This window comes from Barbus barbus, assembly GCF_936440315.1.
Source record: "Barbus barbus genome assembly, chromosome: 17".
Lineage (NCBI taxonomy): Eukaryota > Metazoa > Chordata > Actinopteri > Cypriniformes > Cyprinidae > Barbus > Barbus barbus.
Window position 1 is genome coordinate 16,350,626 of NC_136745.1, and position 24,921 is coordinate 16,375,546.

A 24,921-nucleotide genomic window follows, 5' to 3' on the forward strand; every position below is an offset into this window, starting at 1 on the left:
TTTGTGTTTTTTGCTGATGCCCCCAAAGTCCTGTTGTCCCTGTTGACTGAAACATTTTAAGATATAGATATAGACTTTTTTATGTTTTTAATATGTTTAGTTTTGGGGTCAGTAAGATTTTTTCATGTTTTTGAAAGTCTCTTACTATCAAAAATACAGTAAAATCAGAATGAATTGCAACAAATATGGAGGGGAATTATGAAAATTATTATTAATACACACACTAATGTTCAAAAGTTTGAAGTCAGTAAGACTTTTTAAAAGGTTTTTTTAAAAAATCAACCAATGTGCATTTAATTAAAATACAGTAATATTGTGAAAATAAATAATTACAATTTAAAATAACTGTTTTCTATTTTAATAGATTTTAAAATGTGATTTATTCAACAGCTGAATTTTCAGCAGCCATTACTCCTGTCTACAGTTTTACACAATCTTTCATAAATCATTCTAATAAAGTAAAATTAACCTTTTATTATTATATATGTTGAAAACAATTGTGCCATTATTTGAATTAATAGTTTTTTTACATTTTAAATCTCTTTACTGTCACTTTTGATCAATTTAATGCATCTTTGCTGAATAAAAGGGTTCATTTCTTTTAAAAAATCTTACAGCCCCCAAACATTTGAACTGTAGAGTATATTAAATTGATATGTAATCAATTATCTTTTGCTTCTTCAAAAGTACAAAATTAAACATTAATGGGATAGTTAAGGAACAGTTTTATCTTTGTCCTTGTCTCGTCTTCCATCCTACTCTCTTCTTCTGCAAGTCCATGTTCATCCAACAATTTTAGCTCCTTTTCTACCTGATGTGAGGCTCTGTTCCTAGGCCTGGCGTCAGGTGTGTGCAGCAGTAAAGCGGGAGGTTATTTAAACAAACCCGGCAGGAAACCTCCCCTCCCACTCCATAATTCACTCAAGAGGAATGGGAGGGAGGTGTTGGATTGATCGTGGCACAAAGGGAGGAATTACCTCTTGGAACAAGACTTCCCACGTCCTCTTTATCAGCGGCGGAGACAAGGCCATATCTACAAGCATCATCTTGAGCCCAGCAGAGGGCTAAGAGAGGCTTAAATGCTGCACTGAATCCTGACAGTGACAATGATACAGGCTTCAAGAGTCCTGTGGTGTGACAGAAACTTTGGAGAGGTTTCTGACACTGGGAATACTTGATGGAGAGATTGCTTTAGATCACATTGGGCCTCTATCTTAGATCACATTGGGCCTCTATCTAAGGCTCCAAAAGGTTGGGATTTTACAGCATGATGCTGTAGGAGAACCTTTTTATATTCTATAGAGAACTTTTAATTCTCTGGAATAAATTATTTAGAAAACATCTACTGTGCTGATGCTTTAAATGACCCAGAAACTAATTTCTTCTCATTTAAACTCTAAACTGTTTTTGGCTATACTATAAAAGTCAGTGGGAACAGCTTTTTCTTTTTAGACCACATTGACTTCTGTTGTATGGGGGGGTATGTTTTGTGTTCCACAGAAAACTTTATATAGACTTGAAATGACATGTGGGTTAGTAAAGGATGGCAGAATTAAATTTTTTCAAGCAGTGCTTGAAAAACCACCAAATCTTTTCCCTTTTTTTTCATAAACCTTTTTTGTAGCTTTTTGCAAATTAGTTAAATAATGAAAAAAGACTTGTTTTGCTTTTTTTTCACATGACATTTTGGGTGAAAGGGCCTTTAAATTGCAGACTTACATGTTTATTGTTTAAAAATGTAAGATGCCAAAATGTTGCTAAATTGTCATCAGTAATGAAGGGCATTAACTAAATGCCTATTAAAACCCTATAAAGTCTATTTGATACACAAATTTCAAAGGCCTTTAAATTATCAACATGATCAAAACTTGAAAAACTTAAAAAACTGTCATACACTTCATGCATTGTGTTATATGATTGAATTTTTTTACTCTTTTAAAAAGTAAAAGGCTTCTTTTTTAGGCTTTTACGCCTTTTTTATTTTGGATAGGACAATAGAGTGACGACAGGAAAGCACTGAGTGGAGAGAGGGAGCGGGATCAGCAAAGGACCTCGAGACGGGAATCGAACTCGGGTCGCCGTGAGCGCAGTTGCGCTGTATGTCGATGCAATAGCCACAAGGCTATTGGCGCCGACGTAAAAGGCCTTTTAATATTTTAATATATTTTAATATTTCTAAAAATGTCAGGTCATGGTATGTCCTTTGCTGTGATATCTTTAATGATTTTATAATGATATTTATAATTTTATGAGACTAACTTTTTAGGAATAATATTATTTTGTTATATTTTGAATTAACATTTACTGGACTGAAGCAACTCAGTATTACGTCAGTTCATCATTTTTAGACTTTTGAGGAATGTTTATTTGTCCATCTCTCAATCATCATAACCCCACCCCCACCCCCCCAAAAAAAACAACTACAGAGCTTTGATCATAAACTGATTTTTACTGATATTTCTATGCATTTTATGAATTTATTGTTACTTTTTGGCAATTTAATTATCAGCAACTGAACCAAAATGCATGTTTTTGCAGTTTGGACCGCTGAATAAAAGCCTGTATCAAATATGATACTTAACATAAAGCACATATGCAAACTTTTTTTTTTTTCTTTAGATTTTGTCTTAAACTGTTTTAAATTAATATTTTTCTGACTATGATTTCAAGTGTCAGGCTGTACAGGGCTAAATGTGTGTAAAACTTTGCATGCAGCACATCCATCTACATCTTATCAAGTCACTGTTTTCATGTCGATGGAGGATAGACATTTCAATAAATCAAATCTGGAAGATGATGGGAAGTCGTACTGTTTGATTCGGTTGTGGTGGCATCTGTCCGGGAGCCCTTGAGGAAGTATGTGCCCCATGAGCATGCAGTGGAGCTGGTAGGGAGAGTAGGCCAAGCCAGCCTCTCCTGAATTATGGATGGAGGGGAAAGGGGGAGGTGTGGATCAGGACTCATGGGAAAAGCGCAGCACACATTCAGACACACACACACAGAGGCAGTGGTGTGAGGCCAAGCGTGTTGTGAGGGCGGTTGTGGGTGAGTGGAGCTGTTCGCCTGTGTCTCGTTTTGGCGCGGATGTCTTCAGGGATTACTGCTGGAGAGGGGAGAACTCGGAAACTATCAGACAACCTCCCTCTCTCGCTCTTTCCTTTCCTCCACATCAATGAGACCGAGATGTGATGAGTCAGAATATTCTCTGTGGTGTATCATAATCACAGCGCAATTCTGTCTTTTTATCTGCTGGATCTGTTTTCTAATCAGTCACCGTAGCACAGATCATTTGAGATACTGTGACCTCAAAAATAACAAAAACTCACACTGAGCTGTGACCTAGAGTATTCTCAAGAGCGGTTTACCCAAAAATTTAAATTGGGTCAACTTTTACTCGCTCTCATGTCGTTTCAAACCCATACACTGTCATGGTTTTCAGTGGAACACAGAAAGAATCGTTACACAGCTCTTGTTATATTGACTCTGACAAGCTCCAAAAAGACAAAAACAATCAAGAACCACAAAAAAAGCATCATAAAAGTTGTCGATATGGCTCGAAGAAAGCATTCAGACTCACCGGCAGGAAGACCAGCCCAAGGGTTTGGGTGTCTAGGTGCTCCAGACAGACATTTTGTGCATACGCTTGTTCGCCCTATCGACCTTGTAGATGTCATCATTTCATGTTATCGCTCCTTTTTTTCACCAACAATATTTTATTCCCTGAGATCAATGCTCTTTGACGAAAATTTGAGGGAAAGGCAGAAAGGAAGGAAGAGAGAAAGGATTGAATTAAAGTTTTATGAAAGATGAATATTTCATATTCTGGGCACTGAATTCCATACTATTGCTGTGGATGTGTGTGTGTGTGTGTGTGTGTGTGTGTGTGTGTGTGTGTGTTCATTTATGTGCATTTTTTACCATTTCCTCACTTATTTTCTTGCTTTCTATTATTAAGGTGATGATACCAGATTTGTATTGGCACATACAACCAGTAACTTGAATTTATATGGTATCCACAATGTTAACTTGACTAACTTGTCTTCAAGTTGCCATTCATAGTGGTATTATAGTTCATAGTTGCATTCTGGTGACGATATCTGGCCTATGCTGTAAGGAAATTTTTTATGGTTATATATATATATATATATATATATATATATATATATATATATATATATATATATATATATGTACATGTATGTGTGTGTGTGTATATAGGCTCTATACATAAACATATATACTGTACACACACACACATATATATTAGTGCTGTCCAAATTAGCGCGTTAAAGTAGGCGATAATGTTTTTCAGTTTAACGCGTTAAAATTATTTAACGCCGTTAACGCAGGGGCGGGGCCTAGGGTTGGCCACCCCACTCATAACTGCTGTTGCTGTCTGTTTGTTTGTTTTTTTACAAGAAGTGCATTTATTCAGTCGCAGAAGTCACATCAATTTTATGATCACATGATCGCCCTTTAAGATCACATCAATCTGGAGACGTTTCAGACGCGCGTCCGGCCTCACTTCAGCGACAGACGCGAGTTAAACGAGCGCGAAAACCAGCGCGTGCTATAGCCTGTATCAATTCATATCAAAGCGCAAAATAAACTACATGCATGCAGTGTCGTGGTCAGTTAAGTCATTAAGTTACCAAAAAGGCGATTAAAGCTACCATAAAACTGTGCTTGCATGTAATATGTTATATATGGGTTACATTAAGAACATGTCTCTGAAAATGGTTTTCAAAACTGTCCCGGAGGATCCCAACACTGTCTCCCTCATCTAACACACCCGATTCAACTCGTCAGCTCATTAGTAGAGTCTGAAATGGGTCAGAAAAGCTGATGAGAGTTGAGAGACAACACGTGTGTCAGATCCGGGTCAAATTCAGCCGCTGCAGCTCTTAAAGAAATAGCAGCCAAATAACCCGATAACCAGCTTGCTGTGATTTCTGTTCATCGAGAATAAAAGAAAAGAGAGGAAATCAATAACTTTTATATAGCTGTAAGTATTTATCTGTATTTAGTTTAGAATTTAGTGTTTGATAACTTTATTCAATTTTTGTATATTTCTGCTGAGGGGCACAGGTAGCCTAGTTAAATATAACATTTATTATAATGGGTTTATGTGAAGATTGTTTTAAGTTCACTTAAATTAGAAGTTATTTTTAAAGTCCAATAAATGTAAAAATTGATAGCTCTTAATTATAATGTAATGTTTAATGGCTATATTCAATAGTTAAATATTAGGGGAAATCATTATAACTTGGTATCAGTGATACTGGCCTTCAGTCATAAAAAAGATAACATTTAACAAATATTAAAAATAGGTTGTTTGTACATTAATTTGAAGATTGAATTTGAAATTATTGCAATATAAAAGTATATTTAAAAACTTTAATTTTAGGTGGGATTAATTGCGATGAATTTCAGAAAATTGTGCGATTAATTAGTACAAATTTTTAATCGATTGACAGCATTAATATATATATATATATATATATTACTTTCTGCACTAATTGACATATATCCAGCTTAAAAAAAACAACAGCTTTAAAAGTCACTTTTGCTAAGTTTAATACATCCTTGCTTAATAAACTTTTAATTTCTTTTAAAATAAAATCTTACCAACCCTGAACATGTGAGCTATAGTGTATATATATATATATGTGAACTTGATATAATTGTTAAAGTAAATAAAAACAGTGGTATGTACAATTTTGTCTAAAAACTGCATTTGGGTTTGGGTGCTGAATTAAGTTGATACTTGGGGTAACACTTTAGATTAGGAAACAGTATTCACTATTAAATAATTGCTTATTAGCATGTTTATTACTAGCGTATTGGTTATGTGTTATACTTATACTTGGTCATGCCGAAAGACTTATATATGTTGTTGTTTTTTATTTTTAATATTGATTTATTATTTGTGTATTTTTGACATTTTGACAGAGCATTTTGAATTGTGTATTGCAATCAACAGAATTATTTCAAACAGAGGTTAACAGTTGCTTGAACTATTCAGCTAGAGAACAAAAGCACTACACAATCCTTTGACAAATCATCTCTCCGGTATATATTACTCCAGTTTCACCTCGCCAACTTATCCTCTGAGAGGGTTAGACTGTGTATTCTCACATCTCTGTTTCAACCAATACCTAATCATTATCTATTCATAATTCACGCTTACAATCTGAATGTTGTCCCATCAGAGAGGGTAAAACACAGAGTCATGGGAGCTGCCTTTGCATTTTAGGTTTAGAATTTATGTGTGTGAAAGAAAGAAAGAGAGAGAGAATGTAAGTGTGGTTTGTGTTTTGGAATGGAGCGATTGTCCCCAGAGAGATAATTACTCACAAGGAAGGGCAGGGCGAGCTGTTCTTCTCTTTTTTTATCCTTTTTTATAAACCACATTCTTTTTGGAACCCTCACTGTGAGTGTCTCGCGCCAAACGAAAATCTCGCATTCATCTTGCAGTCAGTCAATATTGAAGTCGAATAACTAAAACCGCAGTTGTGCTGTTTGATAAGTTCACTGTTGCATTGTGCTTTGACACCCTTTCTTCATTTTTACTCGCTTACACGTTGGTTGCTACGACCTCGTAAGTTCTTATGGCACGCTTTATAAATAACGAGTTATTTGTAATGATAAAAATAAAGTTTAGGAGGGATTGTGCACTTTTTGGCCCACTGTTTGGAAAGTCACAGTGTGACCTAAAAAGTGGGTGCAGTATTCCCTTCCCATAATGCTGAAGCACAATTAATGATGCTGCTGTTGCAGTTCTTTTCAGCATTTTCTCAGTTCTAAAAATATTCACCTGTTTTTAATGGGATCTCACCTGGGGAAAGCCAGCTCTGCTCCAAAACATAGTGAGTTGCCTCGCTGTTTACTTTTTGAGGCAGTGGACCTCTAAGGCAGCATCCTAAATGAAATGAAATGCTTTATATTGGCAGCAGCTCTGTAAATCATATAAGTAGTGCTCCTCACACAAAGTGATTATACTTACTGTTGATTTCAATACAGAGGAGGTGTGTAATACTCTAAGAAGCATAAATACACACAGACAAATTTAGTGGAAAATAATTGTTTATATATGTATGATAATGTTATTAATATTTATATGAAATGGAATTGATCAAAAGTCACAGTAAAGACATTTTTAAAGACTTAAATGTTTACAAAAAATATTTAAAAAACTAATTCTGTTCTTTTGAACTTTCTTTTCATCAAAGAATCCTGAAAAAAAAACTATCTGTTATAGTTTCCACAAAACAATTACTCAGCATGACTGTTTTCAACATTGATAATAATAAGAAATGTTTCTTAAGCAGCAAATTGGCATATTCTAATGATCTCTGATGGATCATGCGACACTGAATACTATTAAAATAGAAAAAAGTTATTTTAATTTACAGTTACTGTGTTGTTTTTACCATATTTTAAATAAATGCAGCATCGATGAGCTCTATAAGAGACTTCTATAAGAGACTATCAAAAACATTTTAATTGAATCTTACCAACCTCAAACATTTAAACAGTAGTGTATTTAAATAGTACTTTAATGGCAATGAAAATAATCTATTCATTGCCATAAATGTGAAATTACTGAACCTACACATAGGAGTAAATGCTCATTTTAGAAGACAATTTCAGATGGCACATAGAGGCTTTTGTATCTGAACCCTTCAATAATGAATAGTTTGAAGCAAATAATAATTTGACAGTATTTGTATTGATCCTTTTCAGTATTTAATTCATTGTAATGTTTTTATACTATCACCTGCCATCGTGTATTTATTTATTTTTTATCCCCGCACTGAATTTGTCGCAGTTCCTGGCATTGGGATTGTCTTCACAGTGAAGGGTTCATAATTAAGCTGCCTACATTTTGAAACTGGCTTCAAATTAGCAGTATATGATGCATAAAAAGGCAGCTGTCCAAGTTTCAGAACTGAGCGTGTGAGTACCTCTGCACTTTTCCTTTTTATTTCAAAAACATTTCAGGTGTTTTATAACACAGCTCTGTGGTTCCAGGTTTTTAAAATCAAAAGTGTTGAAGGATAGTTCAGGCTAAGTTTTTTGGAGCGAACTCTCTACTCTTTTCTTTTCCCAGCATGCTTTGCACTGCAGAATACTCAATTGGCTGTGCAGTGATACCAGAGCAGGCCAAACCTGTATGGTTCTTATTTCTTCTGTGTAATACAAAAGGAGACATTATGAAGAATTATACTGGTCGCACTTTTCCATACAATCAGTGCCCATGGAAATGAAGGCTTTAAAGCTTGAACAAAGAGGCAAAAGCATCATATAAGTCATACATATGGCTTGTGTGCTGTATTAATCCTCCCCACCAGTGAACTGTTAACCACTACGACCAGAGCCATATGGAATTCAAGACCTAGATCAGTCCGATTTATTTTGAGCTTTTTTGTGAACAGTGATTCATTGAAAAGATGATTCAATAGGTTCTGATTGAATGCAACGAGCATATGTTCAAATTTTTCAGTGAATACAACTTAAATTTTGGTATGTGCATCACACAAAGCTATCATATGACCTTTGAGGACCTGAAATATACTGTACAAGTCATATGGACCACTATTATGGCATTTATGGGGCTTTTCTGTCTTTTTTGAAGCCTGAAAATTTCATTGTGATTAGATAAGAGCGAATGGTACAAGAATTTGTGTGAGAAAATAATCAGACTTTTTTTTTGGGGGGGGGGGGGGGGTTGACCTTTGTTGTACATGCAAAATCACTTTTGTTTGTCTTTATTTACTCATGTTTTGCCTGTCTCGCTGCATAACCTTTCTGTCCACCCCTCTGTATCTTTGACTGTCTCTCTCTGTCTCTCTGTCTCCCTCACACGCTCCTCTCCATCTGCTGTGCCTCTTGAAACTGAACTCCTCTCTTGTCTTTTTGGCTGCAAGTGTTGGCATCCGTCCTGGAGCCTACGCTCAGCGTGAATTAATGTGCCTAATTAACACAACGTTAATTATTTGTAAATTGCGTGTTTGGGTACACATTACTTGAGAGGCATATGTTGCACGACGTGTTAGCTGAAACAAGTGACTGCTTAATCCAATCTCTGGAGTGCTCGCTTCTGTAGATGGGCCAATCAGTCTGGAGTCCCATCATAACACGCAAAAAGAGCCGCACATGCTCAGACAAAAAAAGATTCACAAAAGCATGTGGGTTATTGTCAGAATCCCTCTGAGGCTAACTTTTATTTTTAAGAGTGTTTGTTTGAAGTGCACCCTCTACAGGCGGCAAAAAGAAATCTACATCCCAGCAGGACGTTGTTCGCCATTTCTATCTCGTCTGGTATAGGTGACTATGAATACATCATGAAAAAATAAACAAATACGCAAAGGTGTCAGAATAAGATCAATTAAGCTTACCATAAAAATAACCTGAGGGAAGTATTTTCTGTTTTATTGCTTGTTACTGGCAAAAGAGGTTACGGGTTAAATACGTATATTTCAGAGATATGTGGAGATTCATGTGTAGGAGTCTTAGTCCTACTTATAGAACACATATATTCTTTGTTTTTGTCTCAGTGGAGGTCAGTCCCTGGAGGATATAGTGGCATTTCTAGATATTTTTATGAAAGAAAATGTCACCAGTTAAAAACAAACAGAAGTCTTGGTGACATGCTACTGTGTATTTATAGTCTGGCCATACGGTTGCTGGAATAATCCAGTTAGTTTTTACTTATAGAGGGCATAACCTCAACAATTGTATGTGCAAAAAAAAAAACATGATTTTCCATGTAAACCCATCAGCGGCGTAACTTTGCTTTGAAAAGTGGTGGGGACACCGCACAACTCGTTTTGCTATTTGTTTATTTAATAACCGAATTTACTTGGGGACTGAGTTCAGAGTTGGAAATGCACTTAATTTTCACTTTGATGTACACATGCATCACATTCACAAATATGTCTATAAACGTCCGAATAAGCAAAACGTAACATTCACAATGTGAATGTTACGTTTTGCTTATCACAGCACATCCAGGGTAGCTAATATCAATCAAAATACGCAAGATAAATATGGTGAACTTACCATTTCATGGTCAGCTCAGCTGCAGCGTATTCATTAATTGCACAATTGTGTGTGTGTGTGTGTATTACGATTCATTCTACTTTGAATTACTTGCATATTTTCTCTTAATACCAGCCGGACAACTTGCTAAAAGCAGGTGTGATCGATAGCGCGCTGAACATGGAAGAATGAACATTACGTCAAGAGTCAAGACAAGCCCACAAAATTTTCCTCATCCAATCAAATAATTTAACCAATCCTGAACTGCGCAAAACCTTGTGTAAAACATGAATGAGAGTTAATTTGTGTTTAAAATGGTTAAACTACCTTTAAATAATTAAATAAATGAAATTGTTTTAACGAATCTTTTTTTTATGACGTTTTTATAAAAGCTCTATTTTTTCCTCCCCCACCCCACATGTAAAGGCTAGTTAACGGTAAATGATGCTACCTATAGCATAAATGTTAAAACATCAACAAAATGTCCAAAAGAAAGTGTGGAAGTGATATAAGAAGCTTTTTAGTGAAGCAGCCACGCACAGTAAGTTACTTTGCTTAACACGAAAACATATTATATTTAACTTAGGTGAATATAGACATACTGTCGCTAATCATGTTTTCTGGCGGCCACTGGAGCGCGCTGTGATTTAATACAAAACTGAATTAAAGGGCTATGACCTAAAGACTTGTATACTTTTTGTTTTAATTGTGAAAATCCCAGTCATAACATAGAATTGTCCTGTTGCCTAAAGGTGCTTTAACTATTATTCAGCCTTCAATGATGGACAAATGCCAATATATTGCTCATGATTGCAAATGTAAACATTTAGATCCCAAAATGAATTATTTACTTCTTACATAACTTAATTTTTCATATAACACTTAATCATGACTTGTAATAATAACCGTGACTTGTGACTTTTTAACAATGCCTCAAGTGAACTCACCTCGCTGCGTGGTTGCACCTTCTAGTCATCACTTGATCACTTGATGACTACAGTGAGTGATGATTTGACTTGTGGACCAGAGATATTGTCCAATTAATCTTCTCAAAAATCTCAAATAAAATATTTCAACCTTGAAACAGTATCCAAACAATACGAACATCGTAAAAAGAAAGGTTCAGGATCTGTAGACTAATTATAGGGAAAGGAAACTACATATCCCATGACGCATAACGCGTATCTCGCGATAGTTTCACAACGAGACTTAATATTCATCTTTGAGGACGTTGAAAAGCTTCTGACCGGCGGAAAAATGTGTTAAATGAATGAATTAGATTATGAAGAGTGACGATTTGTAGATGGTGCTTTTCCTTTAATATATACCTTACGCAATCTATTTTTCAGTTACTTTTTAAAAGTGGTGGGGACATGTCCCACCCGTCCCACCCGTAAATTACGCCTATGAATCCCATGTATTCTTACTAAATAACTTGTTTACATTTTCTGGTTACACTTTATTTTGTCTCCTTGTTACAGTGTATGTATGTACCGGGTAATATTAATTAACTACATGTACGTACTATATGGTTAGGATTATGGTTTGGCTTAGGGTTACTTGCATGTAATTATGCATCATTTATTGTTAATATAATAGTAAGTACATGTAACGTGTAACAAGGACACCTTAAAACAAAGTGTTACCCATTTTCTCCCTGTATAATTTTACTACTTAATGTAAATGTGAATGTTAAAATATTAAAACTATTACTGAAATATTATTTAAAATATTTTATAATATATATTATTTTAAAGTTTTGCATATATACATAAATTACTGTTCAAAAGCTTGGGTTGGGTAAAATATTTAAGGAAGGTTTTTGAAGGAAGTTGCTTTTTGAAGGTTTTTGAAAGAATGCTTTCTAAAGCTGCATTTATTTGATTAAAAAATACAGTAATACTGTGAAATATTGCTACTATTTAAAATGTCTGTTTTCTATTTTGAAAAATTTACTTCTGACTTCAGTGTCACATGATCCTTCAGAAATCATTGAAATGTGCTGATTTGGCGCTGAATAGAAGTTTCTTATTATTACCAATGCTGAAAACAGTTGGGCTGCTTAATATTTTTTATAGAAACCATGATACGTTTTTTTTTGTTTTCTTTTCTTTGATAAATCTTTGATAAATAGATTTATTTAAATCACATAAATATTAAATATATACATATATTTCTATACGTAATATATTATATGTAATATTTCATTCATATATAGATGTTATGCCAGTGTCTGTTTGTTTTTAGGACTTGCATTTAGCATTGTCATGATGCCATTTTATTACTATTAATTAGTCACATGGCATTAACGGCTTAGGTGATTGCCCCAAAAACCCATCTCTGGAGCGTCAGCTGATGGACAGCTATTTAGAGGAATGTGAATGCTGACAGATAGCTTTCTCTGGGTATTATAGAGCTCCTTGTGTGTTCAAGATGCCCTGGTACCACACACACACACACACACTGGTCTTTTTTTGGTGTGTGAGAGTGTGTCTGTGATTTTATGCCCCATGGTTAGGCATAGGGGCCGCTATGCCACAGTGCTCTTGAACTTTAGCAGGCAGTCAGGTGTGCCCTCAGTAACAACATCTCCCTTCAATATGACACCCCTCGCTGTCACTCTGCCTGTCAGCTTTTAATTTTGTATCTCTCTCACTTTCTTCCTCTCTGTCCTTCCCTGTAGCACTTTATTTGCCTGCATTCTGTGCCGTTATTTCATTCATTGGTATTTCATATTTATTTTCAGTGTCCCTTCGAACCGCTCCACCATTCTCTCTCTCACACTTGCTCATTAACAGTCAGCTCCCGTCATCGGCTTACTCTGTGTCTTAACCACTAGGGAGACCTTCATTTATACGCTCAAGCGAGGGCTCTCCCTCCCTCCGCTCTCTCCCCTTCTCCTGTTTTTCTCACTCTCTCCCTGTGCCAAGTATTTATGTGTTGATTTAGTCATGCCAGACTTTAGCCAATTTAAGAAACAGGCCGCGTTTGCAGCTGTTTCATTTTCTCCTTCTGCCCGTGCAGTTTTAACCGGTGGCGGCAGTGGCGTCTGTCTTAAGGGAAGCTGGGTAAATGAAGTTCTCTCTCTCTTTCCCTCCACCACCCCCGTTCCGCTCCCTCAGGGCTGGTGGCACAAACATAATTTCTCTCAAAGGGGAGTTTGACTGTAAGATGGATTATTTCTGCCTGAAATCAGACGCTAAGCTGGATAAGGCTGCTCGTCCGTTCAGTTTCAATATTAAAATGATAAGTTAACACTGCAAAGCCACTCGCAAAATGTACAAGTTGTTTCTGCGGAAGTGTCTGCTACTTTCTTGGCTAGAGATGTCCAGCTAAATGTGCATTAAAAGGTTTTGTAAAGCTTTTCAATGGGTGACTCACATATATATATATATATATATATATATATATATATATTTGTGTTTACATTTTTAAATATATATTTAATATACTATTCAAAAGTTGGGGGTCAGCATGTTTTTATTTTTCAGAAAAAAAAAGAAAAATATATTTAATGATAATTCACAATATTACTGTTTTTACTGTATTTTTGATCAAATGGTTGCAGCCTTGGTGAACATAATAGATGTTATAAACATTTTGTGAATAGTAATCAAAAATTTATATAATTTTTCTTACCTCACTTTTATTACTCTTATTTGATTTTTTTTTATTCCATCTAAATATAGTGACATCAATGTTAATGTTTTAAGCTTGTTTAAAAACTTAAATTAAGAAATATTCAAGGTATAAATATTACACTATTTTGCTTATCAAGAAATGTATTGTTTCTTTTTTCTTTATTTCTTTCCTCTTTTTTTGAAATCTTGGCAGAAATACTGATTAAGAAAATCATTTGTTGTAGTGTGTATGGATTCAATATTTTTTTTTTTATTTGTTTTTGTAATGAATCAAGAAAACAAGCTAAGAAAAAAAATCAAACAGTGCATATACACCTGAGGCCACACATCCAGACAGGGGCTCTGTCTTTGTTCATTGTTAAACAACAGCAACAAAATAAAGTTGCATAATTATCTCCAGCTGCAAGGAAGAATAAGTATTCTATCTCAACTTTTTTGCGAGACCTCAGGCAGGTTACTGTAAACACAGTTTGCAAAAACAAATTATCATACTTTATATCAGTTAGGCTAATCTATAACAATTGCTCTCAAAAATTCCCAGTTGTACTATGTCAGTGCTGATGCTGATGCATGGTCACACCTTTTGAGTTTTTATTCATTTTTAAATCATACTAACTGTATCTCTGTACATCGTACTTGTTAATAATGTACCTTAACAAACAGTGAGAATTAAGAGATACAGAGACATTTCAAGTCAAAACATTACATACATAGCCAATACATAGGAATACATTAAACAAAATACAATGCAATGTAAGTGACATCTTGTTTCCCTCCTCAGCAATCGGGCGGACCCTCATCCCTCGATACTTCAGCACGGTATTTGAGGGTGGCGTGTCAGACCTCTACTACATCCTGAAACACTCCAAAGAGTCCTTCCACAACTCCTGCATCACTGTAGACTGCGATCAGTGCACCATGGTCACGCAACACGGCAAGCCCATGTTCACCAAGGTAAAGAAGGAGAGTGTATGTGTGTGTGACACCATGTCCTAAACAGGCACAACGTTTTAAAATGAATGAATAAATGATGAGGTGCAGATACACTTAGTTTCTATGTTTGTCAACAAAACATGCGTTCTTTGTTCTCCTTGCGCTTTTTTGTTCATTATCGTAACCTCAAGAGTGGAAGGAGAAATGACACAGTTATCTGTTTCCTTCAGTTCTTACATTCCCTGTGATAAACCCCGTAAACTGTCTAATAGAACAAACAAACATGGCAGGCATGATAATTTACTGCTTTAATCACAGCCATTATTCTATGTGTTTACTGATGGTGGTCGTTAGGAATCCTTGTGAAATATTTCTGGCAGCTTTGGACTCTGCTGAGAAAGCTCTTTATGAATCTATTACTCAGTACTCACTTTGTGTGTTGTCATATACTTTAGTTTTTGATTAGTTTCTTTGTCATAGTAAAAAATATATAATAATAGAAGCAAGTTTGTGAGATTTATTTTCAGAATCACAGTCTGAATGCACTAAAAAAGGACACAAAAGCAAGCATAACAAACATTTTACTGTATTTGAAGGGTGGAGAGCAGATTACAAGCCATGGTCATTTTTTATGTGTCCGTTAAGCGTTTTACTGATTAAATAATATGCAGTTTACCATTTATCTAAACCAAAAGGGTTTATGGTATCACTTGTACCATAAAGGTCATTTCCAGTTGATATTATAACTGTGTATTTCTATTATGCCTCAGGAGAGGCTGTCTGGATGTTTTAGAATATAATATAGAGCTACTTCTTCACCACTTTTGCAGCCTGAATTCTTACCTGTCAGAAATAGTCATAATAAAATATAGAATGACCCATAAAGAGAACAGTCGTATTGTCGAATTATGAGAAAGGGTCAAAGGTCATTGGCCCATGGGGGTTTGGATGTAACGTCACACCCTCCGTGGTTACAAATAGTTTTTAAAGATCTGTCAGCTGGAGTGGACATCATGCATCAGAGGGTTAAACCACTTATCAACAGATTTTATGTTTCCACCTTGTCCATCAAGCACTTTGGATTATTTTCACACACTGATATGGACTAATCCACTCTAATCCATACAAGAGCCCGAGTACTTGTCATTACAGAGGAATGGAGACCCACTAGTCTTTGAGCAACTGATTACAAAATCACAGCTGTACTTTATTAATCAAGTGCTGTATTCAGAGAAATGGTCAAAAACATAATAGCAGGTATTTTGTAGTCATCTGCATATTTGTACACAATTGGAGAACATTTTATTCATGTAGTTCTTTTCATCTACAGGCACTTTTTTTCTCCCAGGAGTTGATTGAATGATCGATTCATGATTGACTTATTTTTATTTTATTTTTTTTTGTTTTTTTAATTATTTATTTAATCAAAACTAGCATAACTATTTAATTTTTTATATGAAGGTAAAATTATCTTGGGAACTGATAATTTTGCGTTTATTTTGTGCATTTATTGTTTTTTATTTCATTTTATTATTTCATTTTACCATGAATTATGTTCATGACGTTAAACTGATCCAATAGTGGTCTAGCTCGGGTAACCTACCAGAGGATCATAGATCTGTCATGGCGTAAAGACTGGAGGATTCAAGTTGCGGGAACAAGAAGTATTTATTTTGAAACACAGGTCAGGATAACAACAGTCAGAGAAAGCATGTACAGCATCCGTCTGGCTTGGCAACGCAGGGATGCAAGGGTCCGGTGGTGAGGCCCAGGAAACGACTGGAGTCAGGAGACGAAGGATCCAAAACAGGAGCATGTAGAATTCAGTGACCATACCCAGCATACACATTCAAGGATCTGACAACACAGGACAGCGTGAGAGCGTCTTAAGTAGTGCTGATAATGACTCGCAGCTGGAGCGAATCAGCCTCAATCAGCCACACCCACACACACACACACACACAAACACACACACACGAACAGAGCGAGGATGACACCGTGAGCCCGTAACCGTGACAAGATCAGTATGGTTATGGGGACCGACCTAGTGTAACTATTGAAGTACCTGGGCAGCAGCAGTGTTATTTTAACCCCGTTGTGGCAAGTACAGAGTTCTACTCTGGAAAGGCTGGCGGGGGTGAGACATAGGCGAGTAAAGGGAGACCCTTGAAATGCAAAATCTACTGCGCTCCACACTTGAGGACCTGCGACCCTTCGTGGAGTAATTTAGCAAAGAATAGAATACGAAACCACAACACAATTTAAAAAATGCTGGCACGGTCGTCGCCTAGTCGAAAAAGGACCGCGGTGGTAGGTCGGCCACTTTGCCTGCCACTGGTTACATCAAATTAGCGAAGAGTGGCAATATCAATATCAAGCAGTTCAGCGTTGCTACCTGCAAAGTTAGAACCCAAAACGACACCATTTGCAGCGAAACAGGTGAGCTCATCACGCACAAAGTTGATCGAATCATAACTGGACTTCAAGAGCACATATGTCTCGTGTCCGCTTATGCCCCGACAGAGACATCAGATTCTTCAGCAAAAGACACGTTCTACGACGATCTCAATGAGCTGATAAAGCCAATTCCGCCACACACGGTCACCATTCTCGCTGGCGACTTGAACGCAAGAATTGGTAAGGACAGTCACGACACCAATCCTAGAGTGGTAGGCAACTTCAGCTACCACGCAATCTCGAACGACAATGGTCGAAGGCTAATCAGCATGTGCAAGATTTTAAGCCTACGCCCAGAAAACTCATGGTTCCGAAATCGACAGATGAGACTATGCAAATATAAGAGCCCAAAAGGAGACTTCACTCAACTTGACCACATTGTATTCAACACCAAGTGGTGGAAGTCAGTGAAAAACTGTCGCGCTTACAACACCTGTGCCATTGGATCAGACTACAAGATGGTGAGCGCCAAATTCAAACTGGCGCTGAGAACAGCAAGAAGCTCATCCATAGCCAGGTGCACCTTTCAGAACGATAAGCTGAAAAATGTGAACATCCAAGCGAATTTCGATCTGGAACTTCGCAATCAATTCGCCACTCTTTTTGATGAGCCGAGTCAAACCGAAAATGCCCAGAACCTAATACAGTAAAGAGCAGACACACTCAACACTGCACTGGTAGCAGCGAGTGAAAAGGTCCTGGGCAAAAGACCGAAGTCAAAACAGCCAAACTGGGTCAGCAGTTCAACGTTGCAGCTCATCGCAGAAGAAGTGGCGAAGGACGATTTCAAGCGCAATCAAACGAGAGAAAAGAGAGATCAGTGGAGAAACAAGCAGTCGAGTGTCAAGACAGCTTTCAAAACTGACAAAGAGGCATACTTTAACACTCAATTAGAAGCTCTCGAACCAAACCAAAAAGACAAACCACAAAACGCTGTTGCAAGCAAAGTCCGAATGCTCGATGGGTCTCAACCAAACTGGAAGACCGCGCTCATCAGTGACTGGGGCAAGTACTTCTGCAAACTCCTTAACAACAAGAGCATGGAAACAGTCAACTTTCCAGAACCAAGCCCAGACATCGCCATTTCAACAGCAAGTCCAATGCGAGAGGATGTGGCGAGAGCGATTGAACAGCTTAAGCAGAACAAGTCGCCAGGACCCGATTATGCAATGACGGCAGAAGTCCTCAAAGACGGCGGCAAATTCATAGTAAATAAATTTCACAAACTCTGCGAGCTCGTTTACAAACATTGCAGCACACCGAAACAATGGACATCGAGCCTGATCATCCCACTGCCCAAGAAGGGCAACCCACAGCTGATGAACAACTTCAGAGGAATCAGCTTGACGTCCATCGCAGCAAAAACATACAATCACATTCTCCTCAATCGCATTCAGAATCCAATCGACAAGCTGCTCAGAAACAACCAGGCAGGCTTCAGGAGCGGGCGCAGCTGCGCACAGCAGATCCACATCCTACGTAGAGTCATCGAAGGAGCAAGAGCTCAACTACTACCCCTGTACATCACGTTCGTCGATTTCAAGAAGGCATTTGACTAGATAGATAGACCTATGATGTTCGCAATCTTGCGACACTACGGCATCCCACAAAAGATCATTGATGCTATCCGAGTCTTGTACGACAGATCAACGAGCCAGGTGTACTTGGAGGGCCAGCTCTCAGAGCCATTCGCTGTCACAACTGGAGTATTACAAGGCGACGTTCTAGCTCCGTTTCTATTCTTCACAGTAATAGACTACGTCTCCAGGCTGTCTGCTGGAAGCTTCAGATACCTTACACATAAAGGTGCACCGCCTAGGATTAACACGAGACCGCAACGCGGTACAGCAATACCCAAAGAATCTAGAGCCGAACGCAAGCTTAACGATTTAGCATATGCCGGCGATATTTCACTCCTGGAAAATGATCTCACCAGGGCACAACAACAGCTCACCCAATTACAACAAAAAGCCGGCACAGTCTGACTAGAATTAAACGAGGAGAAGACTGTCCAAGTGCAAAGGAATGCTTCCAGTGACAATGAACAACATCTACTAATCAACGGAAAGGATGTTGAAATTGTTGACGAATTCAAGTATCTTGGATCCTACATCATATCGACGGAGAAAGACGTCAAAAATCGTATCTCTCTTGCATGGGTGGCCTTTACCAAGTTAAAGAAGCTGTTTACCGCTCCACTACCGAAGCCAACGATAGAATTCAGGACTCGGCTCTTTAATGCAACGTGTCTATCTGTGTTGCTTTATAGCTGCGAGACATGGGTTCTAACAAAAACTCTAGAGGAAGAACTGGATCTGTTTGCGAGAAAGTGCTACCGAACCATGCTGGGAATTAGACAAGCAGATGCCCATACGACAAATGAGGAACTCTACAGACTGACCAAACTACATCCAGTTAGCGTGACCATCCGCAAGCAACAGCTGGAGTTCGTGGGCCACTGTCTTCGCATGGAAGAGAACGAACTAGCCCACATCTACGCCATCTATCACTCAGAAGTCAGTGACAAGAACAAGCGAGGAGCCCCTCACCTGACCTTCAGATACAAAATCCGGAGCTATATCGGCGAGTACAACAGAAGCCAAAAAGCCCGGAATCAAATAGCTCTCCCCGTAGCGAAAAGCAGTCAGTCACTCACCCATGTCGAAAGGGAAGAAGAAACAAAAGTGATCATCAGCATCGCCAAAAATAGAGAATTGTGGAAACATATTGTCGAGCTCCATACCAGGGGACCCGACCAATGATGATGATGATTATTGTTTTTTTATTTCATTTTATTATTTCGTTTTACCATGAATTATTTATTTATTTTTGACAAAATTATCAATGTTTAAAACTATGAGAACTTAAATAAAAAGTCAAATAAACAGTAAACATAAGCCTTTTCAATATTAATTGTGTAAAATTTATATTAGATTTTAGACAGATTCCAACTGTCAACAATTTCGCACCCAATAAAGTTTCATTCAAAAGTTAGAGTACTTTTAAACCAACTTGTTAACATTTTTTCCTAGAGCGTTTCATTTGCAATAACATTTTATTGTGCTCATTTAGGAAACATAAAATGCTAGGTATGAAAGTTACCATATCAAGACTAAGGAGACTGCAAAATGTAATTTGCCTCTTTGATGAATCACTTGTTATACTCCTCAAAAGTCGCTTTGGATAAGAGCATCTGCTAAATGAATAAATGTAAAATGTTATTGTAAAATATAATTTCCTTCACAAACTAAATTAAGATTTTACATGTAGTGGAAATGACATGATCATGAAAACAACAGAATAGTAGATCCACTACTGGACATATAAAGAATCGCTCATATTTCAGTATTCAAATGATTGTCTGGACCAGTTTAATTTTAAAACACATCCTGAAGCAGAGCTGTGGAGCAGTACAATATACAGCGAGAGGGAAAGACAGATGCTTTCATTTTCACTTTGCTTTTTCCTCAGCATGTTATGTTGTTGAGAGATAGTGCTGAATGAAGGATGGAAAGAAGGAGAGCTGAAGAAAGAATGAGACAAACAAAAACAGATTCAGAGAGCAGGAGAAGCATACAAAAGATGAAAAAAGTGGGGAGAGCGAACGAGAGAATGTGAAAGAGTGTGGTCATGTGATGGCGCTGTGCTCTCCCACCAGCCTCTTTTCTTGTTGATCCTCCAGAGACCTTCTGTGCTGAGAGCATTGATTAAAGTGGCTCTGGCGGGATTACATCTTTGCCGTTGCCAAGCCAACTAATCAGCTGACGCTCCCACCCCCCAGTCCCCCTTCCTTTCTTCCTCCTCCTCCTCCGGTTGCCCCAGCAACAGAACATTGGGGCTACGAGTAGCACAGCTCTAAATTCAGCAAAATGTTTTTCTCATCCTGTTTTTTTTTTTTTTTTTCAGTAATTGCTAATGGTTTATGACCTCTGCATGTTTTCAGCATTTTGTTGTTTTGTGTTTGTGTAAGCTCGTCTCAAGAATTTCCATTTTGTTGGCCTTCGGTTCAGGTATACAACATAAACACCTTTCATTAGGAAATGGCTTCGAAACTCTATCATCTGATTTGAAAAGCCCAACTGACATAAAATCAGAAAAATATCACCTGCGTTAAAGTGATGCATTCTGTCTCTCTCTGAGCTAAAACTTATTTCTTCGTGGTGAGAAACAGACGTAGTCTTTAATACATCATAGGTTTCTGAATGTTTGCATTCTCAGGTGTGTACGGAGGGCCGGTTGATTCTAGAGTTCGCCTTCGATGATCTGATGAGGATCAAGACGTGGCACTTCAACATCAGACAGTATCGTGAACTTATCCCACGGAGCATTCTCGCCATGCATGTGAGTTTGATATCATCACTCCATCCTAGGTCACATGGTTTGGTTGCAGGTGTGTGTGTAGTATATCAGCTCTAGGCTATTCTTTTTATTCATTTTATAAAATTGACTGTTTAAAATTTTCAGTTTTTAACACAAATGTTGCACTATCATTCAAACGTTTGGGGTCGGAGTGGTTTTTAACATTTTTGAAGGAGCTTTTATGCTTATTAAGGTTGACCATTGAAATATGGAGTCATCAGTGCACAGAGAAGGACAGGATACAGGCTCTCTGCCTTTTTTGTCACTACTTCTCGTATTCATATATTAATTGAAATAATTATATTAATTATGAGCACATAATTGAGTCACGTGATGAGCTTATGTTTAATAAGGTAAGAAAGCCTAAAAAGAATTTTGGGCAGTTTAAAGGGTTACTCCACCCCAAAATGAACATTTTGTCATTAATCACTTACCCCCATGTCGTTCCAAACCCGTAAAAGCTTTGTTCGTCTTCGGAACCCAATATAAGATATTTTGGATTTTGCGTCAACGTATCTGGAGCAGTCGAATATGGAATCTACACATATCTATGGTCTACTCGTCAGTCCATGGAAGAGAGGGGTGGAGTCAGCAGAGCTCACTAGCATTTCAAGCAACATTGACTAGATCAGCGTGCTAAAAACAGAGCTGATTTTGACAGGGTAAAGAATGTGTTTTTTACACTACCATTGAGAAATTTTAACCAAAGTATGTTATAGACTTTTCATTAAGACCATAAAGAATCATATCAACTTGTGTAAAATGGGCATCCGATGACCCCATTAAGGTTCAATTCTCGCTATTAACAAACCATTAACTATGACTTTTGCCTCAATAAACTCCTAATTTGCTGCTTATTAATAGTAAGGTAGTTGTTAAGTTTATGTATTGGGTAGGATTAGGGATGTAGATTATGGTCATGTAGAATATGTGCTTTATAACTATTAATAAACAGCCAGTATGTTGATAATAGGCATGCAAATAAGCAACTAGTTAATAGTGAGAATTGTTCCCTATTCTAAAGTGTTATGAACATTTCTTATTATTATCAATGTTGAAAACTGTTGTGCTGCATAATATTTTTGTTTCTTACTGGCCCTAAACTTTTTTATGGTAGTGCACATTGTTTTTGCATTATTATGAATAATATTATAATTTAATATTTTGGTTTGTATCCATCAATTTTCAAATAAAATATAATTTAAAAAAATATATATAGTTAAGATTTTAGATCATGAGTGCACCCTAACACGTCTACACAAGACACTGTCATAATCACGTCAATGTCTATATACTGGATGTTTCAAAGCAGCAAAAGTTCAGAATCCATTGTATGTTTTACTCAAGTAGGTCAGAAATAGAATGAGGCATCCAGTTTAGAAATTATATCATTATATTGGGCTCTATGTGCATTTGTCGTGTCACTTGCGTCTGGTGTAAACGAAACCGACAAGATAGAATAATTATAGAATAAATGAAGAAATTATTTTTACAACCAGTGTATTCAGAGATATCAAAGCTGCCTTGGATGAAAAAAATTATAAAGTACAATCAAAAGGTCAAATGAGTAATTTGTAGTGAGTAAAAAATCTGGGGTTTGTATAATTTTCTCCTTACAAAACTTAGCTTTTAATGACTCATTGATTTTTTAAGCCCAATATATTGAGCTTTAAACCACATTTGAGTTTTAACTCGTTTCTCCCCCTTGTAGATTCAGAGATCGTGTAGTTTTAGAAAGTTTGTTCACAGCAACTTGTGAAATTCACATGCTCTTAAATTGGGCCCTTTGGGGCCCTGTGTTCCGGTGGAGAGGGAGAGAGAGTGAATGAGGGAGAAAGGGCTTTGAAAGATTTTTGACAGGGATAGTGCAAAAGTTACTGCAGCATGTTTGATCGTCTCATTCTCATACACAAGGGTAAAGTTGCACAGAAATTGAGTCAAACTCATCTGATCAAGGCTAATGAGGATACAAGCAAACTGGAGGAGCCGCGTTTTAGATTCTCTGTACTTTGTGTGCTATTTTACTCTGCCCTGCCCAATCAAATGACAGAAGCTCTATGATTGGCTGGTGTCATTAAACTCATGCTGCTTAACACAATTTACCTTAATTAATCTGGTCAATGATTTCCCAGTAAGTACACAAACAGATTTAGTTTGTAATTCATAGTGAAATGCACTATAAAATTTCAATTTACATTTAATCAATAAATATTAATTAGCAGGTGCAACACACTCCTGATTCAATGCCCAAAATCTGAATCAGAAATGTATTCAGTGTAATCACAGTGATTCAGATAAATTGCATCTCTAGAATCTCTCCAGCACACAAAAAGCATCTCATCCAGTGCCACAACCACCAGACATCGAGAGCCCCTCAGATATTCGAAATAAAGATCTGACAAGCCTGAATATGTGGTCACATTCAGGGTCTCGTAAAACAAGCATGAAGAACAAGCATCATATGTCTTGCTTTTGGTCAAAAAAATGCTTTGGATTTTGGGGGTTTGTCTAAAGTGATACGCTTCTCTTTTTTTTGTCCACCTGCAGGCACAAGACCCTCAAGTCCTGGAGCAGCTCTCAAAAAACATCACCCGCATGGGACTGACCAACTTCACCCTTAACTACCTTAGGGTAGGCAGAACAAAAATAGTTCATTTGTTCAATTTCCCTTACAAATACCATGGTAGGTTGATGGTATCAGAAGATGGTATTTTGGTATCCTACAAATCAGCCGTTTTCAACCAGGATGAGCTAAAAGCACTTCAATTAATAAATGATTATTCATATTTTTTTATAATCTAAATTAAAGTGCTGAAAAACACATAAAATCAAACTGAAATCATTTTTAGCTTTTTATCCTCCCTTAAATATCTCTTATTTTAATGGAACATATACATTTTTGAAACTTCTAGAATAACAAAATATGAATAATAATAAATAAATAAATAAATATTATAATATATTAATATATAATTGTCACGTGTTGCTGGGAGCAAGGAGAACGCAGGAGATGAGGAGAACAATTAACATTACTTTTAATGAAGTTACCAGGAAACATGGAGCACAGGAATCACACAAACACCGAATGACGATTAAGACACAGAGGCAGAGGACTTATAAACACTGGGGAAAACTAGATAATTAATAAAACACGGCAGGATGCAATAAACTAATAATGAGGACAGGAAAAAACAAATATGGGCACGAGAGGAAGGGAAACAAGACACAGGAAGACAGGACTGACAATAATATATTACAGTATATATAATATATTAATTTAATGATAATCTATCAATATATATTAATATGTTATCCATATATATTAATGTTATCTGCCTGTCTAGTCCTGTCAAACTATTAATCGTGATAAATCACATCCAAAATAAAAGTTTTTGTTTACATAATATATGTGTATTTATTATGTATATATAAATACAAACACATGCATGTATTGTTGTATGTATATATATATATATATATATATATT

The 24,921-nt window shown here is 36.8% G+C and overlaps 1 protein-coding gene across 2 annotated transcripts in view; it reads left to right on the forward strand.

Annotated features, from left to right (window-relative positions):
- The window catches only part of LOC306883300 (LIM domain-binding protein 2-like), a 62,005-nt gene that overhangs the window by 20,791 nt on the left and 16,293 nt on the right, over nucleotides 1-24,921 (forward strand). For both annotated transcript variants that reach the window (XM_079438466.1, XM_079438467.1), the window contains exons 3-5: nucleotides 14,467-14,639; nucleotides 21,294-21,416; nucleotides 23,982-24,065. In XM_079438466.1, the coding sequence (XP_079294592.1) occupies nucleotides 14,467-14,639; nucleotides 21,294-21,416; nucleotides 23,982-24,065 (380 nt within the window). The remainder of the gene's footprint in view (nucleotides 1-14,466; nucleotides 14,640-21,293; nucleotides 21,417-23,981; nucleotides 24,066-24,921) is intronic.